The sequence below is a fragment of the Alternaria ventricosa genome (genome assembly GCF_023758065.1).
Source record: "Alternaria ventricosa strain BMP 2768 chromosome Unknown scaffold_12, whole genome shotgun sequence".
NCBI lineage: Eukaryota > Fungi > Ascomycota > Dothideomycetes > Pleosporales > Pleosporaceae > Alternaria > Alternaria ventricosa.
Genome location: NW_026055692.1, coordinates 680,491 through 701,269, shown reverse-complemented (window position 1 = coordinate 701,269; position 20,779 = coordinate 680,491). Strand labels below are relative to the sequence as shown.

Here is a 20,779-nt window from a genome sequence, read left to right as displayed (position 1 = left end):
CGCCGTTCATCCACATTGACTGTAATTCTAACGACACCAAATTTTCACGTAAAAGGGCTGTGGTCGCAGGACATGCATCGCGATCACATGGTACTACGATGACCCATACCATGACTCACAGACGACGTCCGCATCACATGATGGTAACGGGAATTGCGATTTGAGACCGCGGGATATATTCGGCTCATACCTGTGCGTCACGCCCCGCCACATCCTAGCCCCCATCCTCTCCCCGCCTAATACTCCCTCTTCACATGCCACAACTCCCACGGCGCTTCCCACGCCAACAAAATCCCAATCGCCTCTTTATACTCCTCACTCTTAACCGCCTCCTCAAAATACTGCATACCCTCCCACCCCCTCGCCACAAAAAAGCACTTCGCCTTCTCCTTCTTCACATCCTTGTGTTCCAGCTCCTCCATCACCCATCCATACGTCAGCCCACCACTCCCCTTCAGAGCCTTCTTACAAATGTCGTTGAACTTGTTAAAATCCTTCTCAATCTTATTCCTGAACGAGTCGTTGATCTTGCTGGCTGGAAAATAGATTTGCACGAATTCGACCAAGGGAGAGGACATGGGGCCGTTGTTGTCGAAGGCGGACTGGCCATCTTTGAAAGTGACGTGGAACATCTTGTCGGGGTTTCCGAGGGTTTTGATGACGGTCTCACGGTACGTGTTTGCTTCCTTGGAGGACTCGGCTTTGGGGTCGTGCCATTCCGATGTCAATTGCAGGTTGCGCTTGTCCTGGGTCTGGGTGCCTAGAACGTAGTTTTCGGGGGCTTTGGCGCCTTTGAGGGCTTTGACGGCGGCGTGGGCTGCTGCGTCGGCTTCCGAGGCGGAGGGCGCGCGGAAGTGGATTATTTGTGTTACTGTCATGTTGGGCGGTTGTGGAGTGAGTTGGAAAGCTGTCAGGTGAGATGCTCGTGATGAAAATGTATGTGTTCACGATACTTTAGTATCGAGTCGTTGCGCATGAGGTCGGACATGTAGCCCGCGAGCTTTGTAATCTGGAGCTACCAACCACCGACACCGATGTCTGCATGCCTGGCTTCGACGTTACGTGGCATGAACCAGGTTTCAGGCGTGCGTTCAGCCACGGCGTGCCGCAAAGTACACGTTAAGGCGCCGTGTGGGTACGTGTTTGGCATGTTACTGGATGTCAATAGTCCTGGAAATGCAAGCATGCGGGGTAGCAATGCGCCTCGGCACCCCAACACTCACGCTGTGTTGCGGTATGACAGGACTCGAATCTGAAGACATGTTGCGCAGAGGTGCGCGTTGATATCATACGAGTAATGGCCACAATCTGCTACGAGAGTCCGAAGCGTTGGACCGTCAGCGATGACGATCTGAGACAAGAGTGCCAAGATGCGCTATTCCATATACGGTAGCGCACCCTGATGACATCATCATATCCGGGAAGAGCGGCATTGTTTGGAAGGCCCAGCCCACGAGCGGCGAGGATAGTAATACATTATACGAGAATCGTGTATCTAATCTTATTCGTAGCTTCGCAGAAGCTGCATCTATATATGTAAAAATAGCAAACCCGACTCCTGCAAATGCTAGACTCGCTTGCTGGTAAAACACGACAACAAAAGAAATGCGTTTTGGTGTGCTGAGGGAACTACAGTGAATAACTTGTTGAAAGGAGAGAAAGGTGATGAGCGATGGGTGCAAGAGGGCCGGTGATATGATCAACCTCTCCTAGAAGCTGAACAGTCCCGACCTTCTCTTACCCAACGGGTAAACGATAAGCGCAGCGAGGAACAAGCCTACTGTGATACCAATAGCAATCTGAATGACGGAGAAACCAACGTCCAGGGCGATGGAGTTGATGCTTGTGCTGCCGCCAACGTCGGCGCTGCTGATTGTCGTAGCGTTGCCAGTCTGGTTGCGCACGATCTGGTCAGCCGAGGTCAGACCCGATACGAGAGAGCCTTGGACACTGAGTCCAGACGGAACTTGTACGAAGATAGCTGGCAACATGGCGGCTGCGGCAAGACCGTAGCCGATCTTGCGAGTGTGAGGTGTGAAGTCGCTGACTGAGCTAGCTCGTGATGTGTGGCCACTGCTGGTGTGGGTTGGGTCATAAGCCGATCGCTCGACCTTTTGCGTACGGAGCGTGAGCGGTCCGTGATTCTTCTTCTGCCACATCTTTCGCACCTTGACGAAGTGGGGTCGCAGCTTGTTCTCCCAGGTGTCATGTCCCCAGTTCTCGATGTGACGACCGAAGCGAGCATGAGCGTTGGCGGCGATACCGATAGCCAGTGCTCCGAGCGTGTTGCTGACCTGCGCGTTGCTCTTGAAGTACTTTGAGCTGTGGAAGTTGACAACCCAACCGATGAAAGCGATGACGGTCATGGAGGGCATCTGCTTGTACTTGGCTTGGTTGACGATTTGCAGGCAGATGGCGAATGCAGGAACAAAGAGATAATAGAAGTTGGTCGACATAGGTTCATGGCATGTGGTGCGCGAGGTGGCATTGTGGTCCATCATGCCATATAGTACAGTGCCGATCGTGATACCGAAACCAAGGAAGAGGGAGTAGATGATAGCGTAGACCATGCGCACAGATCCAGCGACAATGTGCTTGCTTTGGAGCTCCAGCGATGCGCAAAGCACCATGAAACCGGGTAGGATGAGGGCAATACTAGACTGGGCCATGGCGCTGAAGCAGAAGATTTCTTTGCCGTCGTGTCGAATGGATCCAAGGGCGCGTGCTGCAAAGCTAGTGATGACCGATGCTCCAATCTCGAAGACGTTGCTGATAAGGTCGTTCCCGGGTGCGACGACGAGTTGGAGCCAACCAATGAGGCAACCTAGTAGGAAGCAGAAGGGCAGATCGACGAATCGAGCCTGGAAAGCGAAGGGCCCTACAGTTGCAGATGCTAAACCGTACATGGGCACGCGAAGCCATTTGTTGAACTTCGCTTTGCGTCCCATGATGGCGTCCAGTCGAGGTGTGGCTTCCTCGACGCCGATTCTGTCGTGTACCACGTCCTTGTAGATCTCATGGACGTCATGTAGTTTACCGAGATCGACACCTTGACTGGTTCGGACGAGCTTGACCTCACTAGTGTGGACCGAGGAGTCATCGAAAGCAACGATCATGCAGCCAGGCATGTACAAGAACTGTGCTTCGATCTCCAAGACACGAGCCGACATGTTCAGGTACTCTTCCAGTCGATGAGTGGGGGCTCCGTACATCATGAGCGCTTTGCATAACTTGCGGAGATAGTTCTGACGCGCGAGTGTACCAGCGAGATGGATCTTGATCTTGATCTCCTCTTCCTTCCTCTTGTTCTTCTTGAATGGGAGTATGGACTCATCCGACTTGGATCGCTTGCCCATGCCAGGGCGCGCAGCTGTCTTCTTGTATTGTTGATCATACTCCTGGCCCAGTTCTTGTTGTGCAGGCGCCGCAAAGCTGTGCGCCGACGATCCGACCAAGTGCGAGATGGAGGTTGCGGACTGGTTGTTGGAGTGACTCCGGAACCAAGGACGGCCTCCACGCGGAGTGGAATATCCGGAAGCTGGCGGCGAGGGGTTGGGTGAGTTTGCAGCAGTCGAAGCTCCGCTGAACGTGCTGGTGCTGAGGGTTCGGTGATGGATGGGTCGGCGTGATGACGAAGATGACGAAGGTGGCGCTGCGTTACTAGACATCTTCATTAGGGTACCCAATACTCCTGTCCGGTACTTGGTAGGACGAACGACGTGTTCGTCCTCAACCTCCATAGCATCTGGTGTCACCTGGCCCGACCGTAGTGGAGCTTCGGTATGGTAAAGATCCTCGGCACTCAATGCGGGCTGTCCATTAGCAGCGCGTATGGTGTGCTGACGAAGGAGCATGGATGCGCGCTTCATGAACTGCGGGTCTTCATCGTCGTCGTCAGTCGTTTCGCCGACTGATTCGTACTGCTTTGACAAGTTCTGGAGTTCAACTGGTGGAGAAGCCAGCTCCTTGGAGTTTCGCCGGGATACTGGAGCAGAGTAAGTGCCCACTGACTTCGACAATCTTGCCGCACGTCGTTGAGCAGCGAGTCCAGATCTCTCCTTGAGCTCTTGGTGCACTGAAGGCGTCGCCGCCGCATTCTGGTCGTCGAATGGATTTGGTTGGTCGTTGAGGTAGAACTCCGGGGGCGGAGTCCGAGGGCCTGGCTTCCGAATGGCTGGTCGGGGTTTCTGTACATCCTTTGGAGCAGTGATAGGTTCCTGGATAACCTCTTCTGGTAGATGTTCGTTTCCAAGAGCTAAGCGTAGCGAGGCACGGATCTTCTGGAGATCATCATGTGATACATCATTCCGCACGAGAGGGGTGTTTTGTCCAGCAGAGCCTGTGTCCTCGGGTGATTGTGTTGCTCGTACAGCGGGGTTTTCGGCATGCCAACCAACGCGTTTCCTGCCGGGAGTGGTAGACATCTGATCCTCGAGTTCGAAATTGGCCTGACGAGAGGGGCCGGCGTCTTGAGAGGGATTCATGATGATATTGTGTTGTTTGGGCACTATCGTGGGCTAGTTGGGCGCTTCAGGAGTAGCCAGTGCGCTCGCAATAATAACCAATGCGCCGGATCACGCGATTCGGTGCATACAACGTTCGCGTGAGTGCTGACTGTGCGCTAATCAGGCGGCGGTACTCAATAGGCGAGTTGATATCCGGTCCCGTTCATGCGCCTGCAGGTGGATCTATCAAGTATCGTGAGTTCCAAGGTACAAACAGGGTATGACTGGTTGTTGTGGCCTGTGTGTCGATGATGCCTGGAAGTCGAATAATAATATCGTAATGAGAGGTAACCAGGTACGAATGAAATACTGATTCGAGCCAAAGGTTGGGATCGCGATGGAAGGCGAGTACTCCTGATGTTGCGTGGGATTGATAAGAGCCTCTAGTGCAATGGTGTGTCGCGTAGTCCCGAACGGGTCTGTAAGGGTTCTCAAACTCTGTAGTGGCGTGCCGACCCAATTTTCCTAGTCGAAACACAGCGGCCAGAAGGTTCGGTGTCGGGTTCGTCAGCTTGACAGCGTGAGGGTGGAGCGGAAAGTGCAGGGGACGTGGAACGTCGGGAGCGCCAAAATCGCGACAGGCACCAGAAATCGTAGCCCAAACTTCCAGAACCTTGATCGCTGCAGCGGTTGTGGCTGCACCGGCGTTAAGTATATTTTAGGGAACCCGCGAAGGCCGATGCAAAAGAGCCGCAAGCGTGCCGAAGATATCAGAGTATAAAGACGCCTGCATTCGCCGGACGCGCAGAGTTTTTAGGGAACCGTCAGGAGTCGGCATACGACGACTTTGAAGCAACATGATAGCAGCAGGATTGCACAATGTTTGATGAAGCTCTTGGACTGACGACAGTGGACAAAGCGCGGACACCGCTACAGCCAAGATTTGCAGTCACCCATACCCAGGAAGGATGTCGGCGCAGCAAGAAAAGTGGACATCGTGGTGCCAAAGCTTGGGACATTCTGGTTGAGGGAAACCGAGATAAGGAGACAGTGGGTATAACTGGGTCGTCCAAGCCTCTCAGCGCGCGTCGGCCCAATCGTCGCAAACCTAGGGGCATCGTGGGAATGAGCTTGGAGTGCTATGATAGCATGGGTGGAGCAATGGCTCCTAGGCGATGATCGAGAATTAACCAGCGCCTAGGGACATCACACAATTGAGTCATGGCCGCGGAGGCGCACTGAAAAGGAATGCGTTGAACGCGATAGCGATGGATAGATTACCTAGGTCGTCGCATGGTGTTGGATTTGGGTGTGGTCGAGTTGGTGGCGAACGAGCGCAAACTTGCGGCTCAAATTCTCTGAAGGGCCGGTAAAGCTTATTTCGCGAGCCCGGGAGTCCCTGCGCATTTCACGGTCCCAACAACAATGCGCCGCGAGAGAAGTCGGAGCGCATGTTTCGGTGTCGCTCGCATCGTCACATGCTAGGGTGTTTGGGTGTGACGGACACGACGATACGCCATGATCATGACGTCGCGCGCGGGTGGTGCGTTCTAATTCTGTTAGATCTCACCACCTGCCACCACTACGACTATCTCCACTCTCCACAAGGTTCGCGACCTCCGGGTGTCGATAGCGTGGGCCACGTCGTCCCAACACTTCTTATGTGTATCGCAATGTCTTCGTCACCATCTTCGTAAGACGCACTCGCTATAGCAACGGTTGCTTGCCATTTGTCTGGCTCAGGCGCGCGCCGGAGTTATGATCATCAGGGGAGACGCGTGCTCTTCCTTACGTCATACCTAGGAACCTCACGATCCACCAGCCCTGCAGGAAGCATTGTTGCGGCTCCAAGACCCTTTGCTCCACTATCACGGCTATCATTACTCAGCGCATCACGTGCACAAGTGCCGGTCCGGTCCCACGTAGTCCCGGTGCCGATTACCATCCATGGATGTGGGGCAGTCGACTCGTTCCCCGCACCTGCCAGCTGCAGCTCAGCCGACACTCGACGAGATGGTATGGAGAAGCTTGGAGGCGGGGATATGACAGCCCCACCATAATGAACATGTCATCTGAATTTCTTAAAGGATGACATGTGGTTGAAATATACTTCCTCATCATCTGTATGCAGTAGTTCAAATCTGTCACAATGCCGAAGATTAATCACGTATGTTCCTCCGAGATGGCTTGCATGTGCATGTCGCTAACACCGACAGGTCGTTATCGTAGGAGCTGGCCCTTCTGGGCTTTTGCTCGGTATCCTTCTAGCGAAGAACCTCAGCATCAAAGTTACCATCCTCGATGCGGATACCAAGATCAACGACAACCCGCGGGCTGCTCACTATGCGCCTTCAGCGGTCTACGACTTCCATCGCGCAGGCATTATCGACGATGTGCGTGCTGTCGGGCTCCACCCCAGAGGTGTATGCTGGCGTTTGCAGGATGGGACTTTCTTGGGTGGCATGGGCCGCGATCCAGAAGACTCAAAATACGCAATGGTTGTGCTACCGCTCGATCAATTAGGCCCCCTACTCGTGAAGCATTTTGAAAGCTACCAGAACACCGAGATCAAGTGGGGCCACAAATTGACCGGTGTGGAGCAAGACAACAACAGCGCGACCGCAGTTGTCGAAACAATCGACGGCGAGAAGAAGAAGATCGCAGGCGATTATTTAGTTGGTGCTGATGGTGCATCAAGTGGTGTTCGCACAGCATTGTTCGGAAAGGAATACCCAGGAGAGACGCTGAAAGCGCAGATTGTTGCTACCAATGTCTACCTACCCTTCGACGAGCGATTCGACTTCTGGGATTCAAACTTCATCGTCCACCCCACGGATTGGTACATGGCGGCCAAGATCACCAACGACGGCCTCTGGCGAGTGACATATGGCGACTCTGAAGGCCTCTCGAAAGAAGAGCTCGTGAAACGCCAACCCCTTCGCTACGAGCAAATCCTGCCCGGTCACCCCAAGCCCCATGAGTACAAACTTAAAAGCATGAGCCCCTACAAGCTCCAACAAAGATGTGCGCCCAGCTTCCGCGTAGGCAGAATTCTACTAGTCGCCGACGCAGCGCATCTATGTAATCCCTTGTATGTATTCTAATCCACGCTGCGTAAGCTCTACTAACGCGACATCAGCGGCGGCATGGGCCTCACAGGCGGTTTCGCCGACGTCGGCTCTCTCTACGACTGCTTCACCGGCATCCATCTCGACGAACTCGACGACTCCATCCTCGACAAGTACTCCGAAATCCGCATTAAGATCTGGCGCGAAATGATCGATCCCATGTCGCGCGAAAACTTCCACCGCCTCTGGGACCCCGAGCACGAGGAGAAGAGGAAGGAGTTCTTCAAGATGTGTGAGAGGGCGAGTGATGATCCTGTGTGGGGAAAGAGCGTTGCAGAGACTATACACCAGGTCAGACACGATTTTACGCAGTACTTTAAGAGTAAGCAGAAAGGGAGTGGGAAGGCGATGGGGGAGCTAGCGACGGGTAATGGGGTTTTGGCGGAGAATAGCGCGGCGGCGTAGTCGTGGAAGATGGAACGAAACGTGTTCGTGATGTAGACTTTAGTAAGCATGTTGCGGAACAAGGTTTTGCCATGAATTGAAATACTACCCAGAGCGCTATATCCATACGGAGCGCATGACCTGCTCAAGAATACTGACCGTCAAAGACTTATACGTCTCCAACTTCCTCAAGAGCCGGTATACGGAACTCCAACTCCTGGCCCCCGAAAACGCCTTCTGGCTTCTGAGCCCAAAACGCCTGTCTACATTCCAGCAAGTCATCCACGCTCATACTGTCCCTGCTCATGACCCAAGACCACTTCTCTCGGCCATCCAGAATCGTTACGACTTGTCCCTTCTTAACCAGATCCTGGAAGAACGGCAGCAACTTCTGCATCAGCACCAGCAGCAGAAGACGTCCAATGAGTTCAAAGTCTTCCGTGTTTTCCCACTCATTTTCTGCTTCGTCGCCCTTTTCATATCTGAATGGGCCCTCGTGGGAAGAGTCCCTCCATGCCTCCATGATATGTTTTGGCAGAAGGTAGGACCAAGTCCTCATGCTGGGCCGGACGTCTATAGTAATTCGAACACCTTTCTGTGTGAGGGTTTGTAGGGGTGCAAGCTCTTTCAAGAGAGTATCTCCAGGGACAAGTCTCCATAGGGGCTGTTCCGGGAATTCCTCAGGTACTGAGTCGTGTGCTTCATATTCTAGATCTTCATCCGCAGAGCCTGAGATTGAGTCCAGATATGCTTGGCTTTCTTCCTCAGTTTCCGAGTCTTCCGGGCCCATCCATTCCTCGTGGCACATATCTAACGGTATCTTGAGATGAATGTTCCGCACGAATTCTTTTGGGACCAGGTGCTCGTATCCCCTCCAACGGTTCTGGTTAAGGAAGCGCGTGAGGTGTACTAACCGGCCGATAGAGAAAACCGTTTCGCGATGGAACGCCTTCAGTTTCTCCTCGGCAAACTCGGGGCTCACGATGTTGGTGTCTAAATACCAGGGCGTTTTGCAATCTTTTCCATTGAACTCTCCGTTCAGAGACTTAGAGGTGTATACTCGTTCCACGACTGCTTGGTTGTCGGCTTCGTCTTCCAAAGGCTCTTTGTGTTCGACATCATAGTCGACGTCAAGTTCCTTGGGGTAGGGTTCGACAAAAGTGTAAACTATGTCTACGAGCTCCGTGGGTAACTTCTCGGAGATAAGTTCGCAAAAGACCCTCGCTTCGCTATTGTGCTCCAGAACGAAATCCAGCTCTGCTTCAACGCGTGCCAGTCTTTCTTTAGTAGCGTGAGTTGTAGATTGGTGGACTAACAGGCGCTTCTGGTACAAGGCAGCATGCGCAGCATTGTCTGGGTTGTCGGTGTATCCAAGCTTCCGGGCGATGAAGTCTTCGAGTTCCACTAGTTTCGCCTGCTTGGACTGATAATCTTGCCTTAGGGTTGACACAACATTCCTCAGTGCAAGACAGCGAAGTCGGAAGTGCTCTCGTTCATCCTTGGCACATGATGTCCGTCCAGAGGAATCCGTGAAGCCGTCGACCTTCCAGAGACGGAATTTGTCGGCAGTCGTTTTGCTGTATGCCGCAGACATCAGAGTTTGACCGAGTTGATTGAAAGTAATGGTTGGTGTGAGTTTTCGATAAGGGTGAAGTTTGAGAGTTTTTATAATGGGTTGCAAGCGTAGTGTTTACCTACCATTGTTGTGAAAGTGGGGAAGCGGCGAGGTTTCACAACGCAACCCATTCACTCGTCGTGTGGAGAAAGTGCTTCTTTTGCGCACATTAATGTGAAAGCGTTTGACTCAAATTTTCGTGAAATAGCTTGCTGAAATAGCTGCAAAGACGCGCCGTGAGAATGCCGAGGCAATCAACAACATATCCTTCCGACTCCATGAACACCAGAAGAGAACCGCCAAAACCTTGGGGTCTAGAGACAGACCCGTAAACGGAAAGTACAAGTACATGTTATACAGTTCGTGATACAATCATCGTATCATTCAATGCGACAAATTGTTGAAAGAAACCCCCTTGACGCCACCCAGATGCAAGACGAAGGACAAAATGGTACAAAAACTGAAGGATATACAGCTAGAAGGGGTCACAATGCACGATCCTCGGACTATGCCGCACATCGCGTACAGCAGGAATGGTTTGCGATCTGGAAGCTCGGGTGTGAAGTAGGGTGTCGTGAGGCGAACGGAGCGGCGGCGCATCGTGTGGTATGTCTGCACGGGCATGTGAGCGCATATGACTTGGAGGTGGCGACCTTGGGTGAGCGACTGAGCGCATTGGTGAAAGCTCATATTGATCGGTCTTGGGTTGCCAATTCGGTGGGGCCTCCATGGGTGACGATGGCGACGGATAGTCTGTCTTGGCACTGCTGAACCAGCCATTGATGGCTGCACCCATGGGGGATGTTAATTCTTTTATCGAACCGGGCCTGATTCCAGTCCCCTCATATGTGGTCATCAGCGGTGGTGTCTGGAGATGAGTTGTGGTACTGAACTTCCGAGGCTGCGCACGGCTGGACGACCGTATTATCAGCGCCCCTGCACCGGAGGGACTCTTCAAGACTGACGGAACAGGAGACTTTACGCCCGTGGATATCGTTTGCGATCGCATTGCTCGGATTGGTGGCACCCGAGATGGGCTATACTGTGGCTGCGGCGAGACGGAAGAGGAGTTTTGAGCCGGGAATAGCGAGAAACGTTCCGCATGTGGCGTAGTCAAAACAGGCGTTGGCGTGCGACTGGAGTAGCATGAGCTTGAGGAAGTTGGTCTGGGACTGTAGATCTTTGTCGGCGGGCTGGGTGCCTTCCTGGACGGGATGAACGATTGCGGAAGCAAAGCTTGTGGTGATGCGCACGATGGCGAAAGCACGCCCGAGCTTTCTGTGCGTGGACTCGCCCAATCTAAGCTTCGTTGGCGCCGAGGATCTCGACATGGGATATATATGTTCAAACCGCGAACGCTAGCCTGCTTGCCGAGCGGCGTCTGCGGCCGAGGAGGCGACAAAGGCGATAAAGGTCTTGGTGCGGGAATGTATGGCGAGAGCTGCGGCACGCGATTGTATGGAACAACGGCATCTGCAGTCGGATTCCAGAGTTCAAGAGCCTTGGTCTTGTTGTGTCGGCGAAACCACAGCGAGGACCTTGAGCGCCCTGTCTCTTCATCGACGAGATGGAGGCGGCTCTTCGTCGAGTGAGTCCTTCGCAAGTCACCATCCATACCTTTGAAGAAGGGCACCATGTACGGAATGCTGGCAGTTGCGATGCTGAAGGATACATGGACTTGCGACACGATCGCCGGCACCCAGAGTCGGTATTGAGGATCGCCATGGAGCGTAGCCGGGAATAGCAAAACGAGACGAACAATTGCCAGAATCAAGACCAGCATGCGCGGCGCAAAGCATGCAATGACTGCGAATTTCCTTGAGAGCCGTACTTGAAGGTATGCTACGAGGTGTATAGAAAGCATAATGATTGCGACTTCGGTGGAAATGTCGACGATACAATAGACGATCCAAAAGATGCGCTATTCAGGTCAGCTTTCAGACTGTGTTTGCTTAGGGCCTATGTTGCATACCGAGTTAAAGCATCTTGGGCCTACGATCTGCCAAGGTCGAGGTAGCTGGCACTGAAACGCAATTGCGACAAGCGACGCCGCTGTCCAGACTGACACTACCGCACTGAAAGCTACCACAGCTCGGCGGATGATGCGTTGCGTTACGACGACATTGTAGAATATTACCAAGATTGATAGCTTCGCGAAGCCAATGGCTACAATGTAAACAATCTCAGACGAATAGTACCCTTTCATGAGGAAGATGGTTTGCTCGAGGGTCAACGGACCAACAGTACCGAGACCTTCGAACGACAAGACAAGAGCTATAATTGAAAGACTGACGGCAAAGGACTGCATGCGTTAGCAAAGTTCGAGAGATATGCTGTGCAACTTACAAAAGCCATAAATATCAAGAGATCATCGAGCGCCATTCTCCGAAAGACAACAATCTTCATTATCTGCCGTGCTCCAAAAACCATCATCGTGATGATAAGAATGACCCATGATGCGGCCCTAATGGTATTTGCTCGGTCGATGGGGCTGGCTGATGAACTTCTGGGAAGGACATATCCACTCGGTAACTTCATATTCGACATCAGGGAAAGACGGACAAAGTCCAGAAAAGCGACCCAAGAGGAAACGACAAGGAAATAGTAAAACGACCAGACCTTCTTACCCCGTATTACTCAAACATGACGAAAGAGCACAATCTGGATCAGAAAGGCTGTAGCTGGTAAGGCGAATTATGCGGCGAAGAAGAGCCTTACGAGTGCTTCGAGGTGTCCAGGGTGCGGGCCAAAAACAGTACACGAGGCGATCAATCCTAGAATATCGCTACAGCACCTGCTCGGTACTGCTTACCTTGACGTTCAGTTCGGGAGTTCATCTCAAGCTGCTACACTTTTGCACTGGGTAAATAGCAGCTTGGCGTCTCTGGTTCGCTGTTCAGAACCCCTCTACCTTTTCTCCAGTATTAGCGTCCTGCGATGCACTGGTAAGCGCATAGGCGACTCGGCAACGCTGCGTCATGCATCTAATCTTGGGGTGTATGGGCGCTTGCGATGATTTGTGAATGCTGCTGATGGATGGCGCGGCTGACATGCGCTACGTTCCTTCCGGCGGGTATGCGCGTTGGGGCGCGGGGCCATCCTCCCGCGCCCTCAACGTAGACGCGCATGAACACTGGCGAACGGTACGAAGTGACAAAATCGCGAAACATGTTCCTTGGATGATCATCGTTGGCAGGAGGATGTTGGCCGCAGTCTACGCAGCAGCTGCGGATCGCTGGGGCTCAACACCGGTGAAATTGTACATGGTTTGCTAGGCTTCTGTGCACTCCATCAACTGGTAGTCATCAGTTTGCCTCGTAGCCTTGTCGCTGTAGCCTTGTCTCTGAAGTAGAATGCCAGACCGGACTTCCTAGAAAGGCGAAGACGACGGTTCCGGCTATGTAGGCTGAGGTTGGGTGCGGTTGTCTTGGGTTCGCGTAATGTGGCGCGTCTTTTCTTAGGTCTTCGTGCAGACCCCGGAAACCCATCCTAAGGCCAAGCGTGCATCCTTCCCAGGTACCAACAATGTGACTCGGCGCTTGAAGTTGTCTTATCTTGCGTTTCGGGGTTTGAAGTAGATAAGGTGCCTATTCTTGTATTCAGTCCACTACTGAGCAGGTGATGCGCTCGAAACTGAGGGCGGTCGAGATTGTAGAAAATATCAGTAAGCGGACCGCTCATGCGACGAATACTATAATGATGTCGATCAAGCACAGAGCGCTTCAAGCGTGCTGATGAATCAAAAAGATAGAAGGTGGGCCAGAAGTCGTTTGCGAAGAGCGTTGTTGTGATGGGTCGCGAAAGCCGCCAAAACCTTAGGAGGATGGGAGGGCCGCACCTTCCAAGGTTGAACCAGCCGCCTAGCGGATGATGTCAGCACCGCCTTCCAGCCGAGACCGCTCTCACCCACTCGTCTGAACGGCAGCTTCATCAACAATGACAACACCAGACGATCCCGACGCAAGATGAGGAACCCGCCAGCACAATGCATGCCCACCCCTCGCATTACTCAGAACCAGGGTGCATTGATAACCCAGAGACGGTCACTGCGCGGATCTTTCACGGCATCTGCCGGCACGCATCTTCGTGCGCGACAGCGTTGATATACTCAATGCCCCGACAGGCCTATCGATGCGACATGGACAAACTTTACCTCGAAGACGGCGCAGCAATCTGGTTTCAGAGGCCAGCGTTTGAGTACCACAATGAGCCACCAGCGACCACGTGGGCGCCGCTCTTGAACATCACCATTCGATAAGCGCTTGCCTTCCTTCTGCTTGCGTGGCCTTGAGTTGGCAAGAATGTTTCAACCCACTATCTTTCCAGATCGACCTCCAGGATGAAGCGCACACTGCACTAGTGCCTGAAGATGATCGGTCCGAGCGGCGCCTGCCGGCGATCCGGGCCCTTTTCGTCTAGTCGCCCCTATTTTGGGCCGATGTCTCATACGATGCAAATACTGAAACCGACAACTCTCACTCCGAACAGTTCACTGCCACACGCAAGTGGCGGCACTCCTCCATCCGGAACGGCGCCACGTACTGTTCGACCCACTTCAAAAGCAAGTGGGAAACAAGCACCACTTCACAAAGCTTGGTTGAGCTTAACAGCATCAATACTCGATGCTTGTTGGCCAAAAGCATGACGAAGCTCGTGGGTCAGACATGTGAAGTCTTGGGCTTGGGCGTCTGAGCGCGCGATCAACACAGCAACACCCAACTAACGTTTGATTGCGCTGGGTATGGGTTCTCATAAGGGCCTATTGAGGATGCTTCCTTTTCTATAAGCCTACCGTGTCGAATTGTGTCCTTCATTCAATTTCCTAGTACAAGTACCGATAACTTCTAATCTTTAATACTGTCCTTACCGCTGTCTTGGCCCGACATGAATGCCTCAGCAACGATCCGTGCTTCGTACATCCGCCAGGCGCGGATGAGCATGACCCCTCGTCCACATAGCATATCGGAGACGTTATCAATCGATCTTCAACCACGCCCCGCTTCGTCCGAGAAGCTCCAATCCTTCGTCCATGTCGACCACATTGAACACCGCGAAAAATGCCACTCCGAGCGTACTTCACAGCCGACCTTCTTCGATGTCGAACGCAACGCCGATAACAGCCAAGCATACATCGACGACCGCTATCTCGACACCACTTCGGTCATGGAATGGGACAACAGCAGTTCCTTCAAAGTGCGGCTAAAATCCATGTTCACAGTCTTTCCTTACCGCGACCCTATCTACCTCGTAGCGATCATCTTCCTCATTGGTTCCATCGACCTCGTCATCAACGCCACCTTCGATCTACTACCTCGCCTCAACCCTTCCACGGAGTTCGAAACCGAAGAGACTGTCGCCGTCCCTAGTACGATATTGATTGGATCGATCTTCTTCTTCGTCGCAGGCATCTTCGACACCTTCAGTGCTCTGAATGCGGACCGCGGTACGCTCGAAACGTCAAAGTTGGAGCCTGAGAAAGTTAGATACCGACCAGCGCTCCTTGGCACACCTGAGTTCAAATGGATACCGTCATGGGAGAAGGTTTGGGAGTTGTCGGCCACCAACTTGGCCTTCCAGGCTGGTCTCATCGTTCTCTTTGGGGGCATCATCTTTATGTTCGCTGGCATCGTCGACTTTCCCGGCATTGTTCCGGAAGAAGACCCTCTCTTTGAATACATCGTTTTCGGGCCGCAGGTGGTACACGGCGCGCTCTTCTTGGTCGCGAACGCTATGTTGGCGTTCTCCGAACAAGAGCGCTGGTACAAGCCCAGGTTCTTCCACTCGGACTGGCAGAGTGCCATCCTCAATGCGCTTGGTGGGCTCGGTTTCATGATGGCTGGTTTCTTTCTCTTCCAGGACGGTGAGAATGAGGAACAGGGAAAAGTACATGCAGCTATCGCGGCAATGGCAGGGAGCTGGGCTTTCTTGGTAGGCAGCGTGATCAGGTGGTACGTTGTTTTGGAGTTCTGGTAGTGTTTACGTAGGCGTTACCGTGACTTCCGCATAGGGAACTCACGACCACATTCGTTAGCGTGGACCCTTTTTCTCTTTGGCAGGCGCTCATTAATTCATTTTACGGTCCGTCCACACCAGTGGATACGCATCACTCTTATCCTTTCCGCGTGCACGAACATCGCCTGAATCCGAAGCTTGCTCCCCGTCGCACATCGCTGTCAATCATGGTCTCTACAACTCGATCGCAAGGTAGCCACGGCTCGTCAGGCAAGATCCTGACGGTTGAGGAGCTGCGTGCGAATTGCTATGAGTGAGCATCGTTTGCTAAGAAGATTGAGAACACGCGCTGACGAACTAGGACTGCCGCAAAGGCTGCGAGGCTGCAAAAGATGGTCGACGACTTCGAAGTGACCACCTGCCCCAAAGGACACGGCGCACGGCGTGCAAGAGCAAAGAAGCAACTCCGCAAGGCTAAAGACCAGCTGTATCGCACTGCTGTCAAATGTTCTCGTCTAGATTGCCCGCCATTATTACAAGCCTTGCAAGACCACCTGCCGCGAGAGCTGCGCGACATGGTCTACGCTGAACTGATGGACTTAGACAATCCAGTGTTTGACATCCGGCTAGTGGGCAGGAAGTATGTACTCAAACCAAGCAATCCCCGCTCTACACACTTTTCCCATACTAGCATGGCAGCTAGTGTCACTGAAGGTCGAGATCCTTACTACGTTGATCCCGCCATCGTCGGTAAAGAGGCGGCGCTAGAGATTCTACAACTTCGTTACCGACGTAGCCGCTTTGACATCCACCACGACGCTCTCATAGAAAAGGTTCTCAATCAAGATGCATGGAGGCAGGATATCCAACCGAAACGCTGGCTCTCCACGATTCATATCCACTTGCCAGAGGACATCTATCAGCTTGAAGAGCGCAGAACCTTATTTAGTCAGCGTTTCGAGTTGTTGAAGGAGCTCACCAATACCCGTGCACGCATTGAGGTATTTTTCCCCAACAAAGAACGATACTGGCATCTCCAGATTGGTCATATGCGTGAAAGATATCAGGATCTACTTCCCACCGACCCGACTATACGCCAAGCCATGTTAGCTACTACTGAACGACTATCAGCCTCTAATAATGGGACCGAGATCGATGCCGCTGTTCATAACGAGAACGTGCATATCATCATGGAGGCCATATTCCCGAGCCTGACCGCCTTGAAGGCTCGAGGCCACCAGATTCACTTGGACGATAGGATTAGCGGGTGGACATGGACGGCGGGGGAGGGAAGCGCCACATTCGCTGATGCCTGGACTAATCGAAGGCAGTTTCGTAAGGTATGTCGTCAACCTGAGTCTTGTATAAGAGTCTATGGCACTAATGTGATTCAATAGGCGGAAGTCCGCGAGTACATGAGGCTGTCTCTGTATCAGATGTACCCTTCGGGACGTAATCTGGATGCTGGGGAGAAGGCGGAGATGAGAGCGGAGGGTTAGATAATGTGAACACGATACCAGGAAGGGCTATGATGCGTGTTGCATTTGCTGCATATACACTGCTAAACCCTGATAAGTAAATCATTCCTAAGACGATATATACCCCTGCTCTGATAGTGGCTTTACTTTTTGCAGAATAAATTACGAAGTGTAATCACCGCTTGAGCCAAGCGCTGCTTCGTCCAGGACGCGAAACTAGTAGCTTTGCCGGTTCAAATTACGTTAATCGCAAACCTCGTTATCTGTTGAGCTCTCGGGGTGGCGGTACTTCTTATTCGGGGGCATTCTTTTGCTTGTGCGTCGTATGAAATGCGGAGGATATGTTTGGGGTCTAATTCTCAACCTTGGTTCGTATAGAAGCTTGGAGTATCTCAACTAAAGGGAGCATTAATCACGTACTCACGGTAATGTGTACCTAGGTAGAGAAATATGAAAACATGATCAACTCTTAACAAGTCACTCAATCTTTGTTAACGCGTTCTTTGGTGTCCTGACAACGGAACCTTTCAAATTTGCCTCTTTGGGACTAGCTTTTCGGCTAGCTGAGTGTCACAACCCATACCTGGGTCCTTTGGTGTTTTGCGTAACACCAAAACAAATTACACAATATATCACCCAAGGTATTCGCGATGTTCACAACCCATACCACTGGTGACCAACTCGGCTTCGTAGATGTCTTCGGACGCTCTTCGCTTGCCTCGACGGAGTATGCGCACTACCGTCTCCGAGCTTTCAGGTCAGTGAGGGCTTTCTGTCGTAACGTAAATAACATTAGCTAACGTCCACGCTCTCAGTTTACATGTCATTGCGGAGAGACTAAGAGCTGAGAAGGAACGATTTGACTCTACGCTGCAAGAGCTGTACTCGTGGAAAGAAAAGCAGCTTTCGACTCTCGAGGACATCGAGAAACGACTTGATGGAAATTCTCAAAGCGGTCCACCGTCCCTCGCAGACCCGGTCAGCAAGGATACAGCTACGTTGAAGCTTGGTTTGGCAGAGCGCCGTATCAATGCAGAGCTTCGGAAGCGTTCCGAGGTTGTACCGAAGGAACTGTACATCCACCAGACGCTCGCGCATGTCCTCAGAGAATACGCCAGGCTCGTACACCCCAGTCTCCTCGACAGAATGTTCGGATTGCTACCAACAGGGAAGCTACCACGGGAGGTTAGGGACATGGTATACGACCATCTACTCCCTGGGGAGAGCACTTACACTATCAAGTTAGCAACAGACAACACTGGCTTCTCCATCCACAAAGGAGCATCGGACGGTATTATACCTACTCCACCAGTCGGCTGTCCATACCCCATGATATCAACCACCCACCCACTAGCCGATGAGATCCTCGAAAGATTCCATTGGAGAACGACGTTCATCATTCAGAAGTACATGTGCGCAAAGCCGTTGTCCATCCACCATATTCTCGCAAAGCTTCCGTGGTGGTCGAACATCGATGCGAGTGTACTCCCCAAAACCATCGTCGGCCGCATCACCTTCGTCATGCGTTTTGACAATAGTTGGAGGATTGAGTCAGATATGGAGGAGACTATTGGAGATTTGAGAAAGATCTTGAACTCAGCCAGTCTCGGCGTCACTGTTTCTCTATCGATCTTTCCTGCTGATAGTAAGCGCGGCGCCGAGTTCCTCGATCTAGTAGAACCACTCTTGCCTGAGTTGCAGGAGAAGGGCCACGAGATTCGCATGATCGACTTGGCTTGTTGGACAAAGATGCACAGGTGCAAAGAGTCACCAACATGATGGCGGAGTGCTGCGTTTCTAGTATTCTGGGTCGGATGCGTTGAGGTTCCACACGCGACTTCCATGGGACTCGTGGTGTGACGTGGGGAGAGACTGCAGGTGTGGGGTCTTGGCAGGCGGAAGAAGCCGAGGTTGTGGATGAAGTACGTCACGCCGGGCTTGCCGTGTTCACATCATCAATCATTCAATACGACAGCATGCTTGGCGGAACACAGCCTCTGAAATCTCATCTTGTGCGATTCTTTGAGCACTGCCAGCCAGACTGAGCAACTGCTTGCGTGCTTTTCCAGGTTTTCGCAGCCATGTCTCGCCCAAACATCAACGCGCCAATACCCTCTTACGAAGAAGCTGTCGTCGCACCTCCGCCCACCACAGTACCACAACCTCCTTCCGAACCCGCCGTTGCCGAACAACCTGCTGTCGATCCAGAGCCAACACCCACCATCGTCCCAGCATCGCCTCCGCCCGAACTACCGCCCGCATACGCCACCGTCGACGAAAAGGCCACGACCTTCACCATCTACGGCACCTTCATCCATACACCCAATGCGCCAGCCTACCAACTCTCCTCCCTCCTCGATGCGCGAATAAACAAGCTGCGGATACGGAGGCTAAAGGCCGAAGAGATCACATTTCTACAATCCGGCGCACCGACCGTCGCCTTCGACAGCAGCAGCGTGCTCTACGAAGCCCACGACCCGCCCTTCCTCATCAACGAATACTACATCCAAGGCAAAGCAGGGAGCACACTACCCGGCGCTTTACAACTGCGCTTTGGTCTGCGCCGGTGGCATGTCGTGCATATGCCCACGCAGGGCAGTCGGCCGAACGAGATCATGACTTGTGGGAAGCCAGGGGGTTTTACAAAGGCGCTTAAGCAGAGGAAGAACGAGTTGGAGCCCAGTCAATGGAAAGATAGCAAAGGTCATGTCGTCGCGACAGAGGTGTTGAAAATGGGGCCTGGAGGAAAGATGCCGACGATTGAGCTGAGGCATGATCTAGACCAGACATGTCGGGAGTTAATATTGGCGCTTTGGGTAGCTCGGCTGTGGGCGGCTTTTGGGGCGGGAAGCGGATATGCTCATTGAGGTTATCATCACGAATCAGCTAGTTCATGCGCATTTTAGAATCCGCTCCACGTCGAAGACGTGATTCGATCTGGAGCGGATTCTAAAATGCGCATGGACTAGTTGAACTTGATGCACATCACGAGAAGAGACATCACAGCCAGAGCACAACACACAGCCACCGTCAAACCATCTTATCATTGACGCAACACCACCCCCCATCCCTACTCAGCAACACCCCTACTCGCTACGAACAACCCTCTTAAACCCCTGCTGCGCAACCTGGTCCTGCGCCGCCGCAATCACCGCATCCGCATTCGGGTCCGTGAATCCACAACCCGTCTTTCCGTTCTGCTGGCTAGCCGCCTCAGCAGAGCAAACACCGTCGCCGGTCGCGGCGACCTGACTGCAGCAGCCGGAGCTGCAATCGGCATCCGACACGCATCCGCCGGTGATGAATTGCGAACCGTCGCCCGCGCCGACGTTCTTGGCGCCCGCGTTGTTGGGCGTGACTTGTGCCATGGAGACGGCGGCCACTGGAGGGGTGTTAGTATATGACATCTCGGGGCTCCTGCCCATGGCAGGTGTAAAACGGTGGTTGCTTACAGGTGATAAGAGTAGCGATGGAGAAACGCATATTGATGGTTCTGGGTGTCGAAATATAATCGGGAGGGAGATTATGTATTGTACGTTTGAACGAATGACACCAGGTCAGCTTTTGCAGTCACAGACAGCAAAGAAAGAATGGAATAGAAGAGAAGGTTGTTGGAACGAGTAAAGATGTTGCTTGATAGTCTCTCAGCACGATGGGCGACGCAGGCTTCTTATGCCTGAGGAAAGGGCACGGCGATGTACACCCCGCAGTACGCTTCCAGTGCATCGTGTCATGCTCTCCGTGGCGCTGAGGCTGTCGCTGTGTGATCGCCTTGTC

General features: G+C 52.7%; 9 protein-coding genes across 9 annotated transcripts; 5 read left to right on the top strand and 4 right to left on the bottom strand.

The window, feature by feature from the left end:
* Positions 1–236: 236 nt before the first annotated feature.
* J4E93_007113 (uncharacterized protein) lies at positions 237–878 on the bottom strand (the record flags this gene model as incomplete). The annotated part of the gene is made up of 1 exon (XM_049345023.1): positions 237–878. The coding sequence occupies one exon, from the start codon at positions 876–878 to the stop codon at positions 237–239; it is 642 nt and encodes a 213-aa protein (XP_049197948.1).
* Positions 879–1,709: 831 nt separating this feature from the next.
* J4E93_007112 (uncharacterized protein) lies at positions 1,710–4,484 on the bottom strand (the record flags this gene model as incomplete). Its single annotated transcript, XM_049345022.1, has 1 exon — positions 1,710–4,484. One exon carries the CDS (start codon positions 4,482–4,484, stop codon positions 1,710–1,712), a length of 2,775 nt encoding a protein of 924 aa, XP_049197947.1.
* A 2,110-nt stretch (positions 4,485–6,594) lies between these two features.
* Positions 6,595–7,978, top strand: J4E93_007111 (uncharacterized protein; the record flags this gene model as incomplete). Its single annotated transcript, XM_049345021.1, has 3 exons — positions 6,595–6,612; positions 6,662–7,536; positions 7,585–7,978. The coding sequence occupies 3 exons, from the start codon at positions 6,595–6,597 to the stop codon at positions 7,976–7,978; spliced, it is 1,287 nt and encodes a 428-aa protein (XP_049197946.1).
* Positions 7,979–8,126: 148 nt separating this feature from the next.
* On the bottom strand, positions 8,127–9,551 carry J4E93_007110 (uncharacterized protein; the record flags this gene model as incomplete). The annotated part of the gene is made up of 1 exon (XM_049345020.1): positions 8,127–9,551. The coding sequence occupies one exon, from the start codon at positions 9,549–9,551 to the stop codon at positions 8,127–8,129; it is 1,425 nt and encodes a 474-aa protein (XP_049197945.1).
* A 4,905-nt stretch (positions 9,552–14,456) lies between these two features.
* Positions 14,457–15,545, top strand: J4E93_007109 (uncharacterized protein; the record flags this gene model as incomplete). The annotated part of the gene is made up of 1 exon (XM_049345019.1): positions 14,457–15,545. One exon carries the CDS (start codon positions 14,457–14,459, stop codon positions 15,543–15,545), a length of 1,089 nt encoding a protein of 362 aa, XP_049197944.1.
* A 206-nt stretch (positions 15,546–15,751) lies between these two features.
* Positions 15,752–17,023, top strand: J4E93_007108 (uncharacterized protein; the record flags this gene model as incomplete). Its single annotated transcript, XM_049345018.1, has 4 exons — positions 15,752–15,837; positions 15,886–16,164; positions 16,228–16,864; positions 16,922–17,023. The coding sequence occupies 4 exons, from the start codon at positions 15,752–15,754 to the stop codon at positions 17,021–17,023; spliced, it is 1,104 nt and encodes a 367-aa protein (XP_049197943.1).
* Positions 17,024–17,652: 629 nt separating this feature from the next.
* J4E93_007107 (uncharacterized protein) lies at positions 17,653–18,781 on the top strand (the record flags this gene model as incomplete). Its single annotated transcript, XM_049345017.1, has 2 exons — positions 17,653–17,759; positions 17,818–18,781. 2 exons carry the CDS (start codon positions 17,653–17,655, stop codon positions 18,779–18,781), a joined length of 1,071 nt encoding a protein of 356 aa, XP_049197942.1.
* A 302-nt stretch (positions 18,782–19,083) lies between these two features.
* J4E93_007106 (uncharacterized protein) lies at positions 19,084–19,869 on the top strand (the record flags this gene model as incomplete). The annotated part of the gene is made up of 1 exon (XM_049345016.1): positions 19,084–19,869. One exon carries the CDS (start codon positions 19,084–19,086, stop codon positions 19,867–19,869), a length of 786 nt encoding a protein of 261 aa, XP_049197941.1.
* Positions 19,870–20,088: 219 nt separating this feature from the next.
* J4E93_007105 (uncharacterized protein) lies at positions 20,089–20,485 on the bottom strand (the record flags this gene model as incomplete). The annotated part of the gene is made up of 2 exons (XM_049345015.1): positions 20,089–20,384; positions 20,455–20,485. 2 exons carry the CDS (start codon positions 20,483–20,485, stop codon positions 20,089–20,091), a joined length of 327 nt encoding a protein of 108 aa, XP_049197940.1.
* Positions 20,486–20,779: the final 294 nt, after the last annotated feature.